Consider the following 24,962-nt stretch of genomic DNA (forward strand, 5'->3'; position numbering starts at 1 on the left):
ATGGCATTGACGCTCATATGGAGGTTAGTTAACACAGTGTCCAAAGAAAGGCCAGAAGTATACAGAATGATGTCGTCTGCGTAGAGGTGGATCAGAGAATCACCAGCAGCAAGAGCGACATCATTGATGTATACAGAGAAGAGAGTCGGCCTGAGAATTGAACCCTGTGGCACCCCCATAGAGACTGCCAGAGGTCCGGCAATATGCCCTCCGATTTGACACACTGAACTCTGAGAAGTAGTTGGTGAACCAGGCAAGGCAGTCATTTGAGAAACCAAGGCTGTTGAGTCTGCCGATAAGAATGTGGTGATTGACAGTGTCGAAAGCCTTGGCCAGGTCGATGAATACGGCTGCACAGTATTGTCTTTTATCGATGGAGGTTATAATATTGTTTAGGACCTTGAGCGTGGCTGAGGTGCACCCATGACCAGCTTGGAAACCAGATTGCATAGCGGAGAAGGTACAGTGGGATTCTAAATGGTCAGTGATCTGTTTGTTAACTTGGCTTTCGAAGACCTTAGAAAGGCAGGGTAGGATAGATATAGGTCTGTAGCAGTGTGGGTCTAGAGTGTCTCTCCCTTTGAAGAGGGGGATGACCGTGGCAGCTTTCCAATCTTTGGGGATCTCAGACGATACGAAAGAGAGGTTGAACAGGATAGTAATAGGGGTTGCAACAATTGCGGCGGATACTTTTAGAAAGAGAGGGTCCAGATTGTCTAGCCCAGCTGATTTGTAGTGGTTCAGATTTTGCTACTCTTTCAGAACATCAGCTATCTGGATTTTGGTGAAGGAGAAAGGGGAGAGGTTTGGGCGAGTTGCTATCCTAACTGCCTATGTATATTGGTTCCCATCTATGTATTTGTTGGCATTGGTTATTATTATTCCGGTTCCGCCAATGTTATTTTTTATATGCAAATTTCAATGAGATGGTAAGGCGTAGGAGGGTGCAAGGGCCAAGTGCCACACCAAAGACAGTACAGTATGAAGATAGGGAGAAACCACTTCTCCAATAGAAATCCCCGATCACACCCGTAAGCTCATGGTCATCAGGTCTAACAGACGTCTTGCTCCGAACTGCGCATGTGTAGGCCATCAAGCACACATTCGATATAATGTTGTTTTTGACGAAAATGGGTCAGTTTGTCACTTTCACAAAGTTGGAGTAATAACATGTTCAACTACTTAAGACATTGGTTTGAATCTAGGTTGTGCCTTCAGATTCTGAGAAAATTAACAACTAAGGAATTATTTTCACTTCTCTCATTGACTTCTCAAACCCCAAGCGTTCCTGTTTCGCAAGCGTTCCTGGAAGTCTTGCGATGTTGCCCCTCTCGGTTTAGAAACTCTGTGGCCACACCCTTTCTTGCAATGCCATGCCAATTGGCCATATGGTGGCGCAATAACAAGTGATTGAAAATGCAAACTTTGAAAGCTAACATCTCACTACTCGTTATATTTTCACATCTTGCTATTGTTTGTTCTACCTTTGTTATTATTACCTTAGGCCTATCATGTTTTTAGGTTATTCACAAACAACTTAAAACATTCTGAGAACTCTGTTAGATGAATTCATTGTTTGATCAGGAAGTAGTGCGGTGGGAGAATGTAGCATGTATAAAATGCATGTATAAAAACTGAAGTCGTATTCATATAAAATGGAGAGAAAATACAAAATGTGTTTTTTAAAATAATTAGACCCTGGAGTGTCCAGTCTAAAAAAAATCTAAATGGGCTTTGGCTATATGGCCCAGATTCTTTTGACATTGAGGGGGGGGGAAATCTAACATGTTTCCTCACTGGATATTTTGCGCTTATTTGGTGAAAATCTTAGCTCTGTCTACATCGTCACACATTCTGCAAATTGGTTACAACATATGTATTGAAATAGGTTATGTAGGCTAAAGCAAAGGAATAGGCCACTTGGCATGGCCCTGCTGTGGGATGCCCAGTCAGCTCTTTACTGCAATGTGCCAGGCACGTTGAATTAGGCTATACATCGTCTGTCACATCACGATGTCGTCACCATCGACGATGGCTGCCAATCATCTTTGATATCCAATACTATCGTAATATCACCAAACCCTACTTGGTACACATGTTCCAAACACCGTCAAGATTGGTCCAAAATACATTAAAAGCATATTGCATGATCTGTTCGATGTGGAGTTCTGATATTTGGCAAGCATGGCAAGTAGTACAGAAGTAGCTCCTCCTAGGGAAATGTGTGGAATTTGTCCTGATGGTGGCGCTATGGGACCAAAGCTTGAAGCTCAGCATGGCTGCTTGCAGCTATATTTTCCATTCATTTTGGAGTAGAATGTCTGAGCTTCTCAGTTCTTCTACATAAAAATTCCCCTGTGTGTGTGACATAGCATGGCTTGGCATAGGAAATAAATGGGCCCTGTTGCTGTGCCCTATCCAAGCCCACTGGGGGAGATATGGAGAGGTTGGAAGTTGTTCTGTCCCATTTCCAGCCAGGCTGTCCTCTAATAAACCATACTGGCCACACAGAGAGGAGTGATTCAATTTGACATAAGTTTTGACCGATGCAAAACTTGACTATTGCTTACTTATCTGTGCTCCTCAAAAGTGCTCCTCAAACGTTCTCAGCTGATACTATCTTTCACAGTTCCAAAGGCCAAAACTGAAATGGGGAAAATACACTATATGATCAAAAGCATATGGACACATGCTTGTTGAATATCTCAAATATATTGTTTTTGTTTTGTTGAAGAAGCAGAGGTGAGGAGCTTCATGGTAAAAAAAAATGGCAGTACCACAGGATGTTAGTGGCTCCTTAATTAGGGAGAACGGGCCCGTGGTAATGGCTGGAACGGAATTAGTGGAATGGTATCAAATACATGTGTTTGATGCCATTCCATTCACCCCGTTCTAGCCATTATTATGAGCCATTCTCCCCTCAGCAGCTTCCACTGTGCAGTACATATTCTGCTGTTCGATAGCGCAAGCAATGATGTCCGAGGGGAAAAAAACAGAGTTTGTCGTTTGCAGTAACTTCTTTGTTGTTGTAATATTGCATGGCAGTTTCACCAATAAGGATTCTGGCTTTAAAGCTCTGATAAAAGAAAATGTTGTTGACCTCCTGCTGTAGATCAAAATGATTAGCTGTTGGTGAATTAACAACCTTGATTGAACTATTAGAAACAATCAAACAAACCATATTCCATGATTAACCATGCATTTACTAAGCATGGTTGCTTTCAAATGGGAAAAACATGTAGAAAGAAAAAAATCCCTTTTACAGTCCAACATCCTCTTCACTCCCATTAGATAATAGGCCTAATCAACAAATTAATCCCCCCAAAAACTGGACTACCAGAGAAGGAAAATTCATATTTCCACAGTTGTTCTTTATCTTTCCCATTCTACTGTAATAACATTGAGTGCCTTCACACCACTGCACTAGCATATGTGTCCGTTCGACTCCAAATGCGAATCCACACCTCCAACTCCTCCCGTTTAACCCCCGCTTTCCCTTACTCCCCTCTCTGGGACCACACTGCACCCTCACCCCTCCACTCACCAGGGCTGGTGGTGCTCTGCAGACTCCCCCTCTTGCGCAGTGGAGATTTGGGCTTCCCTTGGCCCTCGCTGGAGGAGGATGACATCTTGCTGCCTGTGCTCCTGTAACAGCCAAAGCAGAGTGAGGCAGAGCTGCAGAACAGCCGGCAGAGGCAGAGAGGCGCAGCTGTGACGCTGGCGCTCGCTTTAACATCAGGGGGGGCTTTTGTTGCAGCTGGACGGCAAGGCCCATGCAGGGCCTGTGGAAACCCATCTGCAGGGCTGGCTCCTCCCCCCACCTAGCCCCAGGTCAGGCAACACGGGGCCCGGACACAACGCAGCCCAAGGCTTTGCCCTGCCACGCTGCGCCGCATCCTCCTAGGTTGCCCCAGCAACCGTGGAACGAGCTGCCGAGAGCCAATGCGGAGAAAGACAACGGTGGAGGAGGGCATTGCAGTTCAGTTTTCAGCACAGTAAGTGTGATAGGCAGCAGGCCCTGAGTGAGACACACAACTACACCACAGCAAACATAGTACAGGACAGCAGCACCAACGAGAGCACACGACAGAACGTTTTTCCGGTCTTCTAAGTTCAGGCACTTCTAATTTTGTGGGAATTGCGTACTGGCTCATCTATAAAACAAAGTAGCCTATCGCTGTCCTAGTTTTCACAGAGGTAATAAAGTTTGATCAAAGCAGAATGAAGGCGGAATCTGCATTGAATAGCAATAAAGAGTGGACATTCATCAGCCTGAATAAGCATGATGCGCTGTTCCAAGTTGTCAAGTGAGGGTTTGTAAAGGTCATGAAAAGTTATGGAAATTAGTTTCATATTTTTTGTCAATGTAATTCATGAAGGCACACTTAAATATTATCAATCACTTAAAAATCTACATATCAGCCATCATTGGAATGACACTTCAGTGTGTGTCTGTGTGTGCTGCGTGTGTGCCAGTGGGCCGTTGCCTGAGGAGAGAGAGCGTGACATTTCAGCAGCAGGTATAAGATAATGACAGACAGACGAACTAGATCACCAATTCAAAATAATTCTTGCGAGCAGTGGTGGAAAAAGTACCCAACTGTCATGAGCAAAAGTAAATATACCTTAATAGAAAATGACTAAAGTAAAAGTGAAAGTCACCCAGTAAAATTCTACTTGAGTACAAGTCTAAAAGCATTTGGTTTTAAATATACTTAAGTATCATAAGTAAATGTTATTGCTAAAATATAATTAAGTTTCAAAAGTAAAAGTACAAGTATAAACAATAAAAAAATCCTTATATTAAGCAAACAAGACCTGATCATTTTCAACAACATTACATTTACATTTAAGTCATTTAGCAGACGCTCTTATCCAGAGCGACTTACAAATTGGTGAATTCACCTTCTGACATCCAGTGGAACAGCCACTTTACAATAGTGCATCTAAATCATTTAAGGGGGGAGGGGGTGAGAAGGATTACTTTATCCTATCCTAGGTATTCCTTGAAGAGGTGGGGTTTCAGGTGTCTCCGGAAGGTGGTGATTGACTCCGCTGTCCTGGCGTCGTGAGGGAGTTTGTTCCACCATTGGGGGGCCAGAGCAGCGAACAGTTTTGACTGGGCTGAGCGGGAACTGTACTTCCTCAGTGGTAGGGAGGCGAGCAGGCCAGAGGTGGATGAACGCAGTGCCCTTGTTTGGGTGTAGGGCCTGATCAGAGCCTGGAGGTACTGCGGTGCCGTTCCCCTCACAGCTCCGTAGGCAAGCACCATGGTCTTGTAGCGGATGCGAGCTTCAACTGGAAGCCAGTGGAGAGAGCGGAGGAGCGGGGTGACGTGAGAGAACTTGGGAAGGTTGAACACCAGACGGGCTGCGGCGTTCTGGATGAGTTGTAGGGGTTTAATGGCACAGGCAGGGAGACCAGCCAACAGCGAGTTGCAGTAATCCAGACGGGAGATGACAAGTGCCTGGATTAGGACCTGCGCCCCTTCCTGTGAAGCAACAAAAATATTTATAGTAAATAATTATATAATTTTTTACCCCTTTTTTCGTGGTATCCGATTGGTAGTTACAGTCTTGTCTCATTGCTGCAAGTCCCGTATGGACTCGGGAAAGAGCCGTGCGTCCTCCAAAACACAACCCAACCAAGCCGCACTGCTTCTTGACACAATGCCCACTTAACCAGGAAGACAGCCACATCAATGTGTCGGAGGAAACACTGTACACCTGGCGACCGTGTCAGCGTGCACTGTGCCCGGCTTACCACAGGAGTTGCTAGAGTACGATGGGTCAAGGACATCCCTACCGGCCAAACCCTCCCCTAACCCGGACGACGCTGGGCCAATTGTGTGCCGGCCCATGGGTCTGTCTCCCGGTCGTGGCTGGCTGCGACAGATCCTGGGCTCAAACCCAGAATCTCTAGTGGCACAGCGTTGAAGTGCCTTAGACCACTGCGCCATTCAGGAGGCCCCATAGTAAAGTAAATTACAGACACTCCAAAAAACTACTTAAAGTGTACTTTCAAGTATTTTTACTGAAGTACTTTACACAACTGCTTGCAAGATAACTGACACAAGTTAACTATCTAACTAAGCATTAATGTTGTTGTCGCCTTTTCACCGGCACTGTAGATAGCCTAAATACATATGCATCGTTGGAAAACTGGGATTACCCTCTATTAAACAGTAGCCATGAATTTGCGACAACGTAAAAAATATTCTAAGAATAGCCTAATCGACAAATAACTTGCTGTGCAAAGATCTCCCCTGAAATACGATTATTTGAGCCTTATATATAAACATGTCTGGTTAGATACCTTGCTTTGAAGTAACCTACCTTTCCTTGTCCATTTGATCCCTGATTCATTGAAAGAGGGAATCATTTCATAAATCCAAAAGTAATTGGTTGTAATTGTGCAAGCCTTCATATTAAGTCTGGCAACCATCCTCCAAGATAGCTACAGGTTGTGCAGGCTTTTGTTCAAGCCCTTGTCTAACCACATTGTAGCCTAAACATCAGGTGCTCATCAGGACATTTATAAGCAGACTTAGGTGCTTCAAAAGCCAAGCCTGGACACCCAGGAGCTCTCCAGATGGAGGGTTGACCACATGTTGACAACATGTGATGAACAGTGCAAGTCTACTTTGTGTTGGGTCAAGGCACAACAGCAGATGGTAGGTCCAGACAGCAGCCTAAATAGGACCAGACAGCAGCCTTGCAGTCTCTATAATGCTTACCTTGTCATGTAGGCTATAATAATAGTAATGAACATGTGGTTAAAAGTCATAGAAAAGTCATGGAAAATGTGTATGAACCGTTAAAAGGTCTCTATTAGGGCTGGGCAATATGGCCAAAATATCACATCACGGTATTTTAAAACTTTTTATGGCTGCTGTCCCTGTACAGGGATCAACATCAGGGGAAATTTCAGAGTGACAAGTAATAGTACTCGATAAAACTCAAACTTTCATTAAAACACACATGCAGGGTACTCAATTAAAGCTACACTCGTTGTGAATCTAGTCAACATGTCAGATTTTTAAAATGCTTTTCGGCGAAAGCATGAGAAGCTATTATCTGATAGCATGCGACCCCCCGAAATACACGAAGGGGACGTAAACAAAATAATTTGCGTAGCCGGCGCTACACAAAACGCAGAAATAAAATATAAAACATTCATTATCTTTGACGAGCTTCTTTGTTGGCACTCCTATATGTCCCATAAACATCACAATTGGGTCTTTTTTTCGATTAAAATCGGTCCATGTATACCCAAAATGTCCATTTATGAAGACCGTCTGATCCAGGAAAAAACTCAGTTTCAAAACGCAACGTCATTTTTTTCAATTAAAAAAGTTGCCTATAAACTTTGACAAAACACTTCAAACTACTTTTGTAATCCAACTTTAGGTATTAGTAAACGCTAATAATCGATCAAATTGATCACGGAGCGATCTGTATTCAATAGCAGCAAGTCAACAAATCATGGACGATTTTCTCTCTTCCATAACTTTCTCCGGTGTACTCGATGACAGGAAGTGCCTATTTCTCATTTCACCAAGGATTAACTTCAACCCAATTCCCAACACTGGCGACATCGTACGGAAGCTGTAGGAACTGTAAACTGGGCCGTATCTATTTTCTCTTGCCATAGACAATACAGAGACTGGCGGAGTGACATGTTTTTTGTGTTTTTTTTGTGAACAGATTTCCTTGGGGTTTTGCCTGCTACAGGGTTTTGTTATAGTCACAGACATGATTTAACCTGTTTTAGAAACTTCAGAGTGTTTTCTATCCACACATACTAATCATATGCATATACTATATTCCTGGCATGAGTAGCAGGACGTTGAAATTTTGCGCGATTTTTAACAAAAAGCTGAAAAAATTCACACGCTCTTTAAGAGGTTTTAAAACAATTGGACGGTATGATGGTATTTTATGTTTTTGAATAATAAGAATAGTTATACATTTGCTTTATGAGTAGTGTGGGACTCTAGGGTGGCAACACAAACAGTGATATCAGAAAGTATTCAAACCGCTTCCCTTTTCTCCACGTTGTTACATTACAGCCTGATTCTAAAATTGATTAAATAAATGTTTTTCCGCAATCTGCACACAATATTCCAAAATGACAAAGCGAAAATAAGCTTTTAGAAATCTTTGCACATTTATTACCAACTTAAAACAGAAATACCTTATTTACAAGTATTCAGACCCTTTGCTATGAGACTCAAGATTGAGCTCAGATACATCCTGTTTCCACTGATCATCCTTGAGATGTTTCTTCAACTTGATCGGAGTCCACCTGTGTTAAATTCAATTGATTGGATATGATTTGGAAAGGCAAACACCTGTTTATATAAGGTCCCACAGCTGACAGTGCACGTCAGAGCAAAAACCAAGCCATGAGCTAGAAAAAAATTGTCCGTAGAGCTCTGAGACAGGATTGTGTCGAGGAACAGATCTGGGGAAGGGTACCAAAAAATGTCTGCAGCATTGAAAGTCCCCAAGAACACAGTGGCCTCCATGCAGGTTTAAAAATATATACTTCTGTGTATTGATTTTAAGAAAGGCATTGATGTTTATGGTTAGGTACACAGTCCTTTATCAAGAATATGCACCGCATCGATTATATGCAACGCAGGACATGCGTTGCATATAAACTAGTAATTGGACACTGTGCTATCTAACCTCCAAACGAGCTTCAATGCCATACAACACTCCTTCCGTGGCCTCCAACTGCTCTTAAACGCTAGTAAAACCAAATGCATGCTTTTCAACCGATCGCTGCCTGCATCCGCATGCCCGACTAGCATCACCACCCTGGATGGTTCCGACCTTGAATATGTGGACATCTATAAGTACCTAGGTGTCTGGCTAGACTGTAAACTCTACTTCCAGACTCATATCAAACATCTCCAATCGAAAATCAAATCAAGAGTCGGCTTTCTATTCCGCAACAAAGCCTCCTTCACTCACGCCGCCAAACTTACCCTAGTAAAACTGACTATCCTACCGATCCTCGACTTCGGCGATGTCATCTACAAAATTGCTTCCAACACTCTACTCAGCAAACTGGATGCAGTTTATCACAGTGCCATCCGTTTTGTCACTAAAGCACCTTATACCACCCACCACTGCGACTTGTATGCTCTAGTCGGCTGGCCCTCGCTACATATTCGTCGCCAGACTCACTGGCTCCAGGTCATCTACAAGTCCATGCTAGGTAAAGCTTCGCCTTATCTCAGTTCACTGGTCACGATGGCAACCCCCATCCGTAGCACGCGCTCCAGCAGGTGTATCTCACTGATCATCCCTAAAGCCAACACCTCATTTGGCCGCCTTTCGTTCCAGTACTCTGCTGCCTGTGACTGGAACGAATTGCAAAAATCCCTGAAGTTGGAGACTTTTATCTCCCTCACCAACTTCAAACATCTGCTATCTGAGCAGCTAACTGATCGCTGCAGCTGTACATAGTCTATTGGTAAATAGCCCACCCATTTTCACCTACCTCATCCCCATACTGTTTTTATTTATTTACTTTTCTGCTCTTTTGCACACCAAAAAAAAAATACCTGTACATGACCATCTGATCATTTATCACTCCAGTGTTAATCTGCAAAATTGTAATTATTCGCCTAACTCCTCATGCCTTTTGCACACAATGTATATAGACTCCCCTTTTTTTCTACTGTGTTATTGACTTGTTAATTGTTTACTCCATGTGTAACTCTGTGTTGTCTGTTCACACTGCTATGCTTTATCTTGGCCAGGTTGCAGTTGCAAATGAGAACTTGTTCTCAACTAGCATACCTGGTTAAATAAAGGTGAAATAAAAAAGTTAATAAAAAAAGTAATATCATCAACCATGTGTAGTTAACTAGTGATTATGATTGATTGATTGTTTTTTATAAAATAAGTTTAATGCTAGCTAGCAACTTACCTTGGCTTACTGCATTCGCGTAACAGGCAGTCTCCTCGTGGAGTGCAATGTAATCAGGTGGTTAGAGCGTTGGACAAGTTTACTGTAAGGTTGCAAGATTGAATCCCCAAGCTGACAAGGTAAAAATCTGTCATTTTGCCCCTGAACAAGGCAGTTAACCCCGTCCCTAGGCCGTCATTGAAAATAAGAATGTGTTCTTAACTGACTTGCCAGGTTAAATAAAGGATAAATAAAGGTGTAAAAAAAAAAACTTTTTTTTTTTTTAAATCGGCCAAATCGGTGTCCAAAAATACAGATTTCCGATTGTTATGAAAACTTGAAATTGGTCCTAATTCCGATTAATCGGTCAACCTCTGATTGTAAAGCACAATTTCTCCCCTTTCCAGCAAAATCAATGACGAGACCTTCAAGCTGCCCGTCTCTGCATGAGTCAAGAAGGCAATGAGCTCCGTCTGGGCTTTTTAAAAATGGCGGGTGGGGAAGCAAAACCTACTGCGTGATAGAGAAAGGGGAGATAAACCATGTGGGAAACTGATTTTTTCACCCGACCTGTCCAACTTATCACCTATAAAATGTTTTTAAAGAACACTATATAGAGTTTATATAATGTGTCATAAATAAACACAGAAGCTGGTAATCTTGTGCTGGGGTAGTTCTTTGTAGTTCTCAAAGCCGTCTTCGTTTGAGTCAAACAGAGAAAGTCGCTCGTCTGTTAACATTTCTGTTTTTAGGGCGGAGCTAAAGTTATCTTCAAAAGTAAACAGCGGCTGTCACGGCTGTTGACAGTCATGATGGCTTGCAGTGATGAATGCATTCAGTTGTACAATTGACTAGATATCCCCCCTTACTCTGTCCCTTTTTTGTTTATAATCTGCGAGAGAAGTGCACACCTGGTGGAGAAAGGCTGTATGACACAGAATGAGTTGCACTATGCGTACTGTACGTTACGTCATGACACGTCACAATTTAACAGAATCCGTGTTTTCAACTTTTCTCCAATACTATCAGGCCATTACCATGTCAATCAATGCTTGAATAGAATGTAATTCACACCCCAGATTTTGATTCCAACACAGTTGCTACAGTCCCATTTAACTTTCATTGCAGCCCCATTAGTGATTAGCACTAACGGCAAACAATTAGCGGCTAACAAGATTTACGCCCAATTTACGCCCCAAGAAAAGAAAAACTAGCTGTTTGCAGACATAAGAAACACAAAATGAAACTATAAAAATTGACATTACAGACGGCATATCACATTCAACAAACTGGTCCGTGCATCAATACCAGTATATTCTAAAATTTGTAATACCGACCAGCCCTAGTCTTTAAAGAATAATGTCATTCATGAATTTCGGTGAACACAGTCTAATGGACAGACCTGGAAAAAGACAACTGCTGCACTTCTTTCATCCCAAGTCAAGCACTGTAGATCAGTTGTGAACAAATCACCCAAAAAATTAATGGAGGACACAGCTGGAAGACAAATTAGACCATTAAAGGTGATGTAGGAGCATCCAGCACAGAGTGCTTATAAGCAGACTAGTGGGCTCACAAGATGCTTTCCTGGAAAATTCTGCATGCCTCAAATTATGGATTATAAATATCCTGTGACAACAGAGCAGAAGCCAGATACCTTTCCCAGGCAGGCAGGCCAACTCAGCAGTCCATGACATGCTCCAAACTTCCTGCCATGTCAACAAACTGTGATCTAATACCAAATCATCCTCATGTCCCGTGTCCTGCAAGCTACTGAGACGTGCAAGCAATGAAAGACGTATTACCTCATTCCAGTGCCATAGAAAAATGGATAATGTAATGTAGTTTACAGAAAATGTTGATGTAATAAGATACACAAGACTGAGTAATTCACACAGATACAAATACCTACGTGTCTGAATTCACACAACTACAAATCAGTAGGTGTCTGGTTAGACTGTAACCCCTCCTTCCAGACTCACATTAAGCATCTCCAATCCAAAATGGAATCTAGAATCAGCTTCATATTTCGCAACAAAGCATCCTTCACTCATGCTGCCAAACATACCCTCGTAAAACTGACTATCCTACCCCTCCTTGACTTCGGCGATGTCATTTATAAAATAGCCTCCAACACTGGATGTAGTCTATCACTATGCCATCCGTTTTGTCACCAAAGCCCCATATACTACCCACCACTGCGACCTGTATGCACTCGTTGGCTGGCCCTCGCTTCATATTCGTCACCAAACCCACTGGTTCCAGGTCATCTATAAGCCTTTGCTAGGTAAAGCCCCACCTTATCTCAGCTCACTGGTCACCATAGCAATACCCACCCGTGGCACATGCTCCAGCAGGTATATTTCAATGGTCATCCCCAAAGCCAACTCCTCCTTTGGCCGCCTTTCCTTCCAGTTCTCTGCTGCCAATGACTGGAACGAATTGCAAAAATCACTGAAGTTGGAGACTTATCTCCCTCACTAACTTCAAGCATCAGCTGTCAGAGCAGCTTATCGATCATTGCACCTGTACACAACCCATGTGTAAATAGCCCACCCAACTACCTCATTCCCATATTGTTATTTATTTTTTTGCTCCTTTGCACCCCAGTATCTCTACCTACACATCTATCACTCCAGTGTCAATGCTAAATTGTAATTATTTTTGCCACAATGGCCAATTTATTTACTACATTTGCACACACTGTATGTAGATTTGTCTATTGTGTTATTGACTGTACATTTGTTTATCCCATGTGTAACTCTGTGTTGTTCGTGTCGCACTGCTTTGCTTTATCTTGGCCAGGTTGCAGTTGTATATGAGAACATGTTCTCAACTGGCCTACCTGGTAAACTCTTTTGGGATAGAGGCCCAGAGTGAACTGCCTCCTACTCTGTCCCAAATGTTAATATATGCATATTATTCTTAGTGATGGATAGAAAACACTCTGAAGTTTCTAAAACGGTTTGAATGATGTCTGTGAGTATAACAGAACTCATAAGGCAGGTGAAAACCTGAGGAAAATCCAACCAGGAAGTGGGACATCTGAGGTTTGTAGTTTTTCAAAGCTTGGCCTACTGAATACACATTGAGATATGGATCAAGTTGCACTTCCTACGGCTTCCACTAGATGTTAACCGTCTTTAAAAACTTGAATGAGGATTCTACTATAAAGGTGGGGCTCATGAGACCTCTTTGAGTCAGTGGTCTGGCAGAGTGCCTTGGTATCATGACGTGCGCTCCCGACAGAGTTACCTCTCGTTCCAGTGCTTTTCTTGGAACATTATTGATGTTTTATGTTAAAAACATCATAAAGATTGATTCCATACATAGTTTGACATGTTTCTAAAGGTCTGTAATGGAACTTTTAGATTTTTTGTCTGGACGAAGTGCCTGCGCCTCATGAAGCTGGATTACTGGGCTGAACACGCTAACAACAAGTGGCTATTTGGACATAAATGATGGACTTTATTTAACAAATCAGTAATTTATTGTCGAACTGGGATTCCTGCGAGTGCCTTCTGATGAAGATCATCAAAGTTAAGTGAATATTTATGGTGTAATTTCTAACTTCTGTTGAATCCAAAATGGCGGATATTCCTCTGGCTGTTTTGGGTTCTGAGCGCCGTTCTCAGATTATGTATTTTCAGTAAAGTTTTTTTTTTAATCTGACACAGCGGTTGCATTAAGGAAAAGTCTATCTTTAATTCTGTGAATAACAGTTGTATCTTTTATCAATGTGTATTATGAGTATTTCAGCAAAATCACCAGATGTTTTGGAATCAAAACATTACTGCACGTAACGCGCCAATGTAAACTGAGATTTTGGGATATAAATATGCACATTACCGAACAAAACATACATGTATTGTGTAACATGATGTTCTATGAGTGTCATCTGATGAAGATCATCAAAGGTTAGTGATTAATTTTATCTATATTTCTGCTGTTTGAGACTCCTCTCTTTGGCTGGAAAAATGGCTGTGTGTGTTTTTGTGACTTGGCTCTGACCTAACATAATCATATGTTGTGCTTTCACTGTAAAGCATTTTTGAAATCGGACACGATGGGTAGATTAACAAGATGTTTATCTTTCATTTGCTGTATTGCATTAGTTAATGTGTGAAAATGACATATTTCTGAAAAATATTTCTGAATTTCGCGCGGTGCCTTTTCAGCGGAATGTTGTGGAGGGGTTCCGCTAGCGGAACGCCTGCACCTAGAAAAGGTATAATAAATCCATAAAAGACAAGCAAAATAGCAAATCCTTAAAATAGAGTGGTAGGTTATCAAGGCTGCACTGCAATTCAAGTGAAATACAGTACGCATGAGAACATTTGCACCTAAAAGAACCCATGATCACCAACATGTGAAATTAATAGGGGCACATCAAATTGGGTGACAAACTGAATATACAGTACCAGTTAAAAGTTTGGGCACACCTACTCATTCCAGGGTTTTTCTTATTTATTTAATTTTATTTTTTACAATTTTCTACATTGTAAAATAACAGTGAAGACATCAAAACTATGAAATAATACATATGGAATCACGTAGAAACAAAAAAAGTGTTAAACAAAGTCCTTGAAATGTTCCGTATTGACTGACCTTGATGTCTTAAAATAATGATGGACTGTCATTACTCTTTGTTTATTTGAGCTGTTCTTTCCATAATATGGACTTAGGGCTATCTTCTGTATACCACCCCTACCTTGTCACAACACAACTGATTGGATCAAATGCATGAAGAAGGAAAGAAATGCTGCAAATGAACTTTTAACAAGGCACACCTGTTAATTGAAATTCATTCCAGGTAACTACCTCATGAAGCTGGTTGAGAGAATGCCAAGAGTGTGCAAATATGTCATCAAGGCAAAGGGTGGCTACTTTGAAGAATTTCAAATATAAAATATTATTTTCATTTGTTTAACACAGGATTAATGTGTTATTTCATAGTTTTGATGTCTTCAATATTATTCTACAATGTAGAAAAGAGTAAAACGATAAAGAAAACCCCTGGAATGAGTAGATGAATCCAAACTTTTGACTGGTACCTAATATAAATATTTCAATCATTTTATATCCTAAAAATTAGGAATAAACAAAGGCTTTGATTTCTGGTCAAACAGATAGAAAAGGAATCTTAGACATCTACTAGAAAAAATCTTAAAAGTTATTAGAAATACATTAAAAAACTATCACGTTGAAGAAAAGACAGGTGCCAATAATATCAAATTATATTCCTTCTGTAAATGTAAGAAATATTGCCTTGTGCCTTGTAATTACGTTACCAAAAACCCACACATCTTTAACTTCTTGACGCTACCCATCCCTGTCGCGGGGATCATTTTCGTCAGAAACCGCTGAATAGCGCAACAGTCAAATAATATGACTGAAAAATATTAATATTCATGAAATCACAAGTGCAATATTGCAAAACACAGCTTAGCCTTTTGTTAATCCACCTGTTGTCTCAGGTTTTGAAATTATGCTTTACAGCGAAAGCAATCCAAGCGTTTGTGTAAGTTTATCGATAGCCTAACATAGCATTATGTACACTTAGCATCAGGAAGCTTGGTCACGAAAATCAGAAAAGCAATCAAATTAACCGTTTACCTTTGATGATCTCTGGATGTTTTCACTCACGAGACTCCCAGTTACACAACAAATGTTCCTTTTGTTCCATAAATATTATTTTTATACCCAAAATACCTCTGTTTGTTTGTCGCGTTATGTTCAGAAATCCACAGGAAAGAGCGGTCACAACAACGCAGACGGAAATTCCAAATAGTCTCCATAATGTAAGAGGCACTTCCTGATTGGATTTTCCTCATGGTTTTGCCTGCAATTTCAGTTCTGTTATACTCACAGACAAAATTTGGACAGTTTTGGAAACTTTAGATGTTTTCTATCCAAATCTGTCAATTATATGCGTATTCTAGCATCTGGTCCTGAGAAATAGGCTGTTTACTTTGGGAACATAATTTTTCCATGTCAGTGCATTGCTGCAGGGACATGCTTATGTTCAACCACAAAAGCATTAGTGAGGTCGGCACTGATGTTCGGCGATTGGCCTGACTCGCAGTCGGTGTTCCATTTCATGCCAAAGGTGTTCAATGGAGTTCAGGAATCTGTGCAGGCCAGTCAAGTTCTTCCACACCGATCTAAACAAACTATTTCTGTATGGACCTCGCTTTCTGCACGGGGGCATTGTCTTGCAGAAACAGGGAAGGGTCTTCCTCAAACTGTTGCCAAAAAGTTGGAAGCACAGAATAGTCTAGAATGTCATTGTATGCTGTAGTGTTAAGATTTCCCTTCACTGGAACTAAGGGGCCTAGCCCGAACTATGAAAAACAACCCCAGACCATTATTCGTCCATCGAACTGCCAGATGGAGAAGAGTGATTCATGTCACGAACCGGCTCAAAGCCCATAACAAAAGGGAGACAACGTGGAGATAAGGAGTAGCAAAACATATATTTATTAAATAAAGTAAACTAAGTACAATATACAATGGTGTGTGTATAATCAGTAATCAGTGGTGTAGGAGGGAATAGACAAGAAAGATAGAACATGACAACACCAAACAATGGTCAGTCACGTAAACATTCAGGAACAGGGCACAAAAGAGACCGCATCAGCTACAAACTCCAACGAAAAGAACATCAGGGCCCTTCTTAATTTTTACAACAACTCCCAACGATTCATAGTCACTTCCCAATGATTCATTGTCACTTCCCAACGATTCATAGTCACATAGTCACAGATGCAGTTAATACAGGTAATGAGTGGAGAACAGGAGGGCTTCTTAAGAAAAACTAACAGGTCTGTGAGAGCCGGAATTGTTACTGGTTGGTAGGTGATCAAATACTTATGTCATGCAATAAAATGCAAATTAATTACTTGAAAATCATACAATGTGATTTTCTGGATTTTTGTTTTAGATTCTGTCTCTCACAGTTGAAGTGTACCTATGATAAAAAAAATACAGACCTCTACATGCTTTATAAGTAGGAAAACCTGCAGAATTGGCAGTGTATGAAATACTTGTTCTCCCCACTGTATTCCAAAAATGAAACACGTCGCTAAGCCTGTCGTGTTTGGAGGACAAAGAATGCTGAGTTGCATCCAAAGAACACCATGCCTACTGTGAAGCATGGGGGTGGAAACATCATGCTTTGGGGCTGTTTTTCTGCAAAGGGACCAGGACGACTGATCTGTGTAAAGGAACGAATGAATTGAGCCATGTATCGTGAGATTTTGAGTGAAAACGTGGCTGGGTCTTTCAGCATGACAATGACAATGATCCCAAACACACTGCCCGGGCAATGAAGGAATAGCTTCGTAAGAAGCATTTCAAGGTCCTGGAGTGGCCACGCCAGTCTCCAGATCTCAACACTATAGAAAATCTTTGGAGGGAGTTGAAAGTCTGTGTTGCCCAGCAACAGCCCCAAAACATCACTGCCCTAGAGGAGATCTGCATTGAGGAATGGACCAAAATACCAGCAACAGTGTGTGAAAACCTTGTGAAGACTTACAGAAAATGTTTGACCTCTGTCATTGCCAACAAAGGGTATATAACAAAGTATTGAGATAAATTTTTGTTATTGACCAAATACTTATTTTCCATCATAATTTGCAAATAAATAAATTAAAAATCCTACAATGTGATTTTCTGGATTTCTTTTTCTCATTTTGTCTGTCATAGTTGAAGTGTACCTATGATGAAAATTACAGGCCTCTCTCATCTTTTTAAGTGGGAGAACTTGCACAATTGGTGGCTGACTAAATACTTTTTTGCCCCACTGTATGTGATCGACCAGCTCGATACGGTCTTATGTAGCAAAATTTGAAATTGTGTTTTTTTACATTGGATAAAAGTTGAGACTCAGAGCTAGAAAACGGCATATCATACACTATAGTTGAGGAACAATGGGAAAGTAATTATACTTTGAAAGTTGTAACCTCACTTTTGAGAAAATGGCTTTTGAATGTTTTGGTACACCTACTGGAGAGCTCTTCTTTGTCTATACCGCTTCAGCATCATTCACCCTCTTAAAAATTAGCTCCACCTATCTCTAAGGGTTGATCTGAGCGTTCTGTCCTAACAGCAGTCAAGCACCCAAGCTAACTGGCTAACATTGCCTAGTTTACTTCCAGACACAAATGAGAGAACAGCTTACTCTGAACATTGTACTCACCCTAACAGAGCTGGTTAGGCTGTTTTTTTAAATGTTATCTAGAGTGTTGGTGACTGCAACTGTGCTGCTGGCAACAATTTATTTATTTTTGTCAATGTTTACTGACACCGGCCATATTCAACAGGTGTTGAGTGTTCGCAAATTCGTCAGTTATTCTGCGCTCTGGCACACGCAGACGAGAGTGCTCTATAATTGGAGTAGATAGCCAGAGAAAATTTAGCAGCTCCATCAATCAACAGTTGTCACAGTGACATCATTAACATTCTATTCAAATGGTAACTTGCATAGTGGAGTCTTTTGTTAACCTCGCAACTCTCCCTCAACAAGACATAGAAGCTGATTGTGGACTACAGGAAATGGAGGGCACACCCCCATCCACCTCGACAGGGCCGTAGTGGAGCGTATCGAGAGCTTCAAGTACCTTGGTGTCCACATCACTTAGGAATCAACATGGTCCAGACACATCAACACTGTCGTGAAGAAGGCACGACAACGCCTCTTCCCCCTCAGGAGGCTTAAAAGATTTGGCATGGGCCCTCAGATCCTCAAAAACATTATACAGCTGAACCATTGAGAGCATCTTGACGGGCTGCATCAACGCTTGGTATGGCAACTGCTTGACATCCGACCGCAAGGCCTTACAGAGGGTAGTGCGAATGAGCTCCCTGCCATCCAGGATCTCTATACCATGTGGTGTCAGAGGAAGGCCCCAAAAATGTGACATAAAATTATATACAATTTGATAGATACCTCAATTACCTCGTACCCCTGTACATCGACTCATTACTGGTACTCCATCGACTATGTACTTTTTACACATTATTGTTATTATTTATTCATTGTGTATTCACTAGGGATGTCAAAGTTATAGCTAGCTAGCAACCTGGTAACTTGACAAGTGTATGGAATAGGCTACTTAAAGATGCTGAAATGGAATAGGCTACTCAAAGATGCTTCAAATGTAGGCTGCATATGCAAGAGTGGGGTGTTTATGATGGAAGCTACAATCTATCTGCAATAGTAAAGCTGATCTATCCGCTAAAAAATACAAATAAAAGAGTGGGGTGTGTATGATTGTGTGTGTGAGAGCGGGTGTAAGTGAGAGAGAGAGAGGGTGTGGGAGGGAGGGAGAGTGTGTAAGCCTATGTGTATAAAGTTATCTGAACAGCACAGATAGTTACAGTGTTTTCATAACATTGTTGGACAAGTTTAAAAGTTCTTTGTATCCATACAGCTAGCTCTTGGCACACTCATTTAGAACACCTGAAGCTCCTGAAGCTTTATCATTTTGTGTTTCTGGCCCTTACAGTCAAAGCATAATATACCTGTAACTCAATGTACTGCTTTTTATATTGACAAATCTTTCTTTAGGGCAACATTTGAGCAACTATTTTTTGGGGATTAATAATCATGTTTTACTGTCACATACACCGGATAGGTGCAGTGAAATGTGTTGATTTACAAGGTCAGCCATGCCATTAAATCTTCATTATTTTAATTGTTTGACAGCCTAAGTATTTATTCCTTGTGTCACAATTTATTTATATATTTTATCTTTATCTTTAACTCTGCATTGTTTGAAAAGGACCGTAGATAAGCATTTCACTGGAACTGAGGTAATGAGACACTGAGGGAATACTAAGTAAAGACCACCATCTAGTGGTGTGAAGACACAACTACATCAAAGGACATAACGTTCTTCAGTGAAGATCAGTATCCCACATCTTCACCAACTTTGATGCAAGGTTTACCTCAGATAGACATTTTGGACTTGACACGCAATTGCTGACACCTAAACTAATACACACAATTTGTATAAATGTATGTGACAATCTATAATTTTACAGTCACTTGTCAATACAACTGTAATATATATATAAAAATATCATTCAGACTGTGTGGCAACTGCCAACACAATAAAAGGGTGGTTTCAGTGGAAGACAAAAACAACTACTGCAGGCTGTCTGCAAAATTCCAATAAATCTGACCCATTTATAAAAACTGTTTTACTTCTTAGGGCTGAGCTCCCGCTACCGGGATTGATATGACAACAGCCAGTGAAAGTGCACGGCGCCAAATTCAGAACAGAAATCCAAAATTAAAATTCCTCAAACATCAAAGTATTTCACACCACTTTAAAGATACACTTCTTGTTAATCCCACCAGGGTCCGATCTCAAACAGGCTTTACGGTCGAAAGCACCAAACTATTATGTTAGGTCAGAGCCAAGTCACAGAAAAACACAGCCATTTTTCCAGCCAAAGAGAGGAGTCACAAAAATCAGAAATAGAGATAAAATGAACCACTAACCTTAGATGATCTTCATCAGATGACACTCATAGGACTTCATGTTACACCATACATGTACAGTGCTTTGCGAAAGTATTCGGCCCCCTTGAACTTTGCGACCTTTTGCCACATTTCAGGCTTCAAACATAAAGATATAAAACTGTATTTTTTGTGAAGAATCAACAACAAGTGGGACACAATCATGAAGTGGAACGACATTTATTGGATATTTCAAACTTTTTTAACAAATCAAAAACTGAAAAATTGGGCGTGCAAAATTATTCAGCCCCTTTACTTTCAGTGCAGCAAACTCTCTCCAGAAGTTCAGTGAGGATCTCTGAATGATCCAATGTTGACCTAAATGACTAATGATGATAAATACAATCCACCTGTGTGTAATCAAGTCTCCGTATAAATGCACCTGCACTGTGATAGTCTCAGAGGTCCGTTTAAAGCGCAGAGAGCATCATGAAGAACAAGGAACACACCAGGCAGGTCCGAGATACTGTTGTGAAGAAGTTTAAAGCCGGATTTGGATACAAAAAGATTTCCCAAGCTGTAAACATCCCAAGGAGCACTGTGCAAGCGATAATATTGAAATGGAAGGAGTATCAGACCACTGAAAATCTACCAAGACCTGGCCGTCCCTCTAAACTTTCAGCTCATACAAGGAGAAGACTGATCAGAGATGCAGCCAAGAGGCCCATGATCACTCTGGATGAACTGCAGAGATCTACAGCTGAGGTGGGAGAATCTGTCCATAGGACAACAATCAGTCATATATTGCACAAATCTGGCCTTTATGGAAGAGTGGCAAGAAGAAAGCCATTTCTTAAAGATATCCATAAAAAGTGTTGTTTAAAGTTTGCCACAAGCCACCTGGGAGACACACCAAACATGTGGAAGAAGGTGCTCTGGTCAGATGAAACCAAAATTGAACTTTTTGGCAACAATGCAAAACGTTATGTTTGGCGTAAAAGCAACACAGCTCATCACACCATCCCCACTGTCAAACATGGTGGTGGCAGCATCATGGTTTGGGCCTGCTTTTCTTCAGCAGGGACAGGGAAGATGAAGATGGTTAAAATTGATGGGAAGATGGATGGAGCCAAATACAGGACCATTCTGGAAGAAAACCTGATGGAGTCTGCAAAAGACCTGAGACTGGGACGGAGATTTGTCTTCCAACAAGACAATGATCCAAAACATAAAGCAAAATCTACAATGGAATGGTTCAAAAATAAACATATCCAGGTGTTAGAATGGCCAAGTCAAAGTCCAGACCTGAATCCAATCGAGAATCTGTGGAAAGAACTGAAAACTGCTGTTCACAAATGCTCTCCATCCAACCTCACTGAGCTCGAGCTGTTTTGCAAGGAGGAATGGGAAAAAAATTCAGTCTCTCGATGTGCAAAACTGATAGAGACATACCCCAAGCGACTTACAGCTGTAATCGCAGCAAAAGGTGGCGCTACAAAGTATTAACTTAAGGGGGCTGAATAATTTTGCACGCCCAATTTTTCAGTTTTTGATTTGTTAAAAAAGTTTGAAATATCCAATAAATGTCGTTCCACTTCATGATTGTGTCCCACTTGTTGATTCTTCACAAAAAAATACAGTTTTATATCTTTATGTTTGAAGCCTGAAATGTGGCAAAAAGGTCGCAAAGTTCAAGGGGGCCGAATACTTTCGCAAGGCACTGTATATAAAAAAATCTCAGTATACATTGGCGCGTTATGTTCAGTAGTTCCAAAAACATCCGGTGATTTTACAGAGAGCTACATAAATTTACAGAAATACTCTTAATAAATAAACAAATCCAAACTCACGAAGTGCGTTCAGTAGGAGCAGACGAAATGTCAAAAACTTCCGTTTACAGTCCGTAGAAACATGTCAAATGATGTATAGAATCAATCTTTAGGATGTTTTTAACATAAATCTTCAATAATGTTCCAACCGGAGAATTCCTTCCCACTTCCTGGTTGGATTTTTTTTCTCAGGTTTTTGCCCACCATATGACTTCTGACCTTCTGACTTCTGACCTGAATAGCAGGCAGTTTACTCTGGGCACCTCTGGGCACCTTATTCATCCAAGCTACTCAATACTGCCTCCAGCCATAAGAAGTTTAAAGACTGACTTCTCGCCCTCCCTATGGTGCAGCTACACCACTAAAAATTGAGGCCTACATTTTTTCCCAGGAAAAAAATAACTTTACCAAAAAGCCCCAAGTCTATGACAGGCAACCAAGACAAATGATGGCAACACAATCTTACAGCCCTTACCACAAGAATGGGAGGATTGTTGTTGGGAAATTCCTCAGGTTCTTACTCATTCTTCTGTGCTTTTGTTTCAGGCTCTGCCTGTCAGGCTTCCTTCCTGGACACCCGAGTAGTAAAAATGAGACCAGACTGCTGGCTTTCTGCAAAGCTCAGGGTATTGCAGATTTGTTTGCAGAGCTGCACACCCCCTCACCCTTCAATCACTCCTGCCCGAAAATGATCCTCCTCACCCTGAGTCAGTCATGTAAAATTACAGCCCCCCTTTTCCTGAAAATAAGTGAATTTCACCTCCCTTGTACCAGTGACATAACACTGAGGCCTAGAGATGATAGACAGACTGAGTGCAAAGTCGGCAGTGTTTTTCCACTGTTACACCAGCGTGTGTAGCTAAACGTTCAATATGAGTTACTACTGTCATTGTGTATCAGTGTACATATCCATGCATAACAGTCTAGTCACTACAAGAAAATCAACTCGTAAAAAATCCTCAATTACTGATATGGGTGCACTGCAGTAAGGCTTTTACTGAAACAATGCAACTTCAATATGTGATGGCTTGGTACTGCTGAAGTCAAATACTGACAGTATAGAAATGCTACAATCATGTAATAAACCAACTGTCCTGCGCTGTCCAGGTAGCTAAGTGAGCCACACATTTGATTTACAAATAACGTTAACAGCTTCTGTTCTGTCCAATGTGGCTCTCTAGATCTTTTACATTTATAAGCTAACTTAGCTACTACTGTACTCATGAAAATAACGAACTGTGTATTTTACATTGTTTAGCTAGCCACAATACATTAAGTCACATACCAAATAACTCAAGAGGATTGGTCATGAAAGTTCTGACATCAACACGTGGTTAGAAAAACACTGGTTTAGCTAGCTATCTACTTACCACCTGCCATTGTTGCGACCCCAGTCTTAGCTCGAAGAGGTGATACAGATAGTCGCTGTAGCTTGCCTTGCCCTAGGAAACAACTGGTAACCTTACTGTAGCTGACAGTTGTTGTTTTTCTCAGACGTCCGGAGTACAGCCTTCTAACAACTTCTCACTGGTAACTAACTTAGCTTGCTAGCGAGCTAGTTTTGTTAGCTCCAACTGACCAGTCATAAGAGAATGTGGAAATATCCTGAAATGTGAATTTATTGTCTAGCTATAGACACATCTATTTTCTTGAGTAAATATATTTCCCCCACCGAATGTATATCTCATATCAGATAGCTATGTTAACTAAACAATAAGATGTGTGTTTTTGTTTGTTTCGTGTGTGACTGAAGACTGCACACATTACCATTTTGCTGCACTTTTGACGGGGAAATGTATTAGAGGTTTTGACGTCATGTAAAATAAAATAAAATAAATCACATACAGAAAAAAAGTGGAGAAAGTTTTAAAGGGGCCGTGTTAATTAGTTGTGCACAGGTCAGAAGTCATGTAGTCCTACTAGTAGTCCGTGGCTTTAAAACAAAAATGCTGATACATTTTAAACTTTGTTTGACAAGTGGTTCTGAAAGGTTATGACATTAGCTTTCATGTTATATATAATACAGTGCATTCAGAAAGTATTCAGACACCTATACCTTTTCCAAATTTTGTTAAATTACAGCCTTATTCTAAAATAGATTAAATCGTTTTTCCCTCAATTTATATAAAGAATAAAAAAGGAAATATTACATTTACATAAGTATTCCGACTCTTTACTCAGTACTTTGTTGAAGCACCTTTGGCAGCAATGACACCCATGAGTCTTCTTGGGTATGACGCTACTAGCTTGGCACACCTGTATTTGGGGAGTTTCTCCCATTCTTCTCTGCAGATCCTCTCAAGGTCTGTCAGGTCTCTCCAGAGATGTTTGATCGGGTTCAAATCCGGGCTCTGGCTGGGCCACTCAAGGACATTCAGAGACTTGTCCTGAAGCCACTCCTGCATTTGCCGGGGGGGGGCTTTACTTGGATCATCGTGCTCTAGCGACTGATTGTGGCGGGCCGGGCGCCTGCAGGCTGACCTGTGTTGTAAGTTGAACAGTGTTTCCTCCAACATATTGGTACGGCTGGCTTCCGGGTTAAGCGGGCAGGTGTTAAGAAGCGCAGTTTTGCGGGTCATGTCTCATATCGGATAACTCGACCTTCGCCGTTGAGTAGTTGCAGCGATGAGACAAGATCGAAATTGGAGAGAAAAGGGGTTAAAAAAATAATAATAAATAAAAGAATAAGGCTGTAATGTAACAACATGTGGAAAAAGTGAAGTGGTTTGAATACTTTCCAA

General features: G+C 41.1%; 1 protein-coding gene across 2 annotated transcripts in view; it reads right to left on the bottom strand.

Annotated features, from left to right (window-relative positions):
• Positions 1 to 24,000, bottom strand: part of LOC135540003 (AMP deaminase 2-like) — a 79,437-nt gene extending 55,437 nt beyond the window's left edge. Inside the window, exon 1 of one of the 2 annotated variants that reach the window (XM_064966293.1) lies at positions 23,592 to 24,000. In XM_064966293.1, the coding sequence (XP_064822365.1) occupies positions 23,592 to 23,601 (10 nt within the window). In that variant the 5' untranslated portion in view covers positions 23,602 to 24,000. Of the gene's footprint in view, positions 1 to 22,696; positions 22,909 to 23,591 lie in introns of those variants that run through there. The other variant, XM_064966295.1, reaches the window with a different exon arrangement.
• Positions 24,001 to 24,962: the final 962 nt, after the last annotated feature.

Source organism: Oncorhynchus masou, chromosome 5 (genome assembly GCF_036934945.1).
Source record: "Oncorhynchus masou masou isolate Uvic2021 chromosome 5, UVic_Omas_1.1, whole genome shotgun sequence".
In the NCBI taxonomy this organism is placed as follows: domain Eukaryota; kingdom Metazoa; phylum Chordata; class Actinopteri; order Salmoniformes; family Salmonidae; genus Oncorhynchus; species Oncorhynchus masou.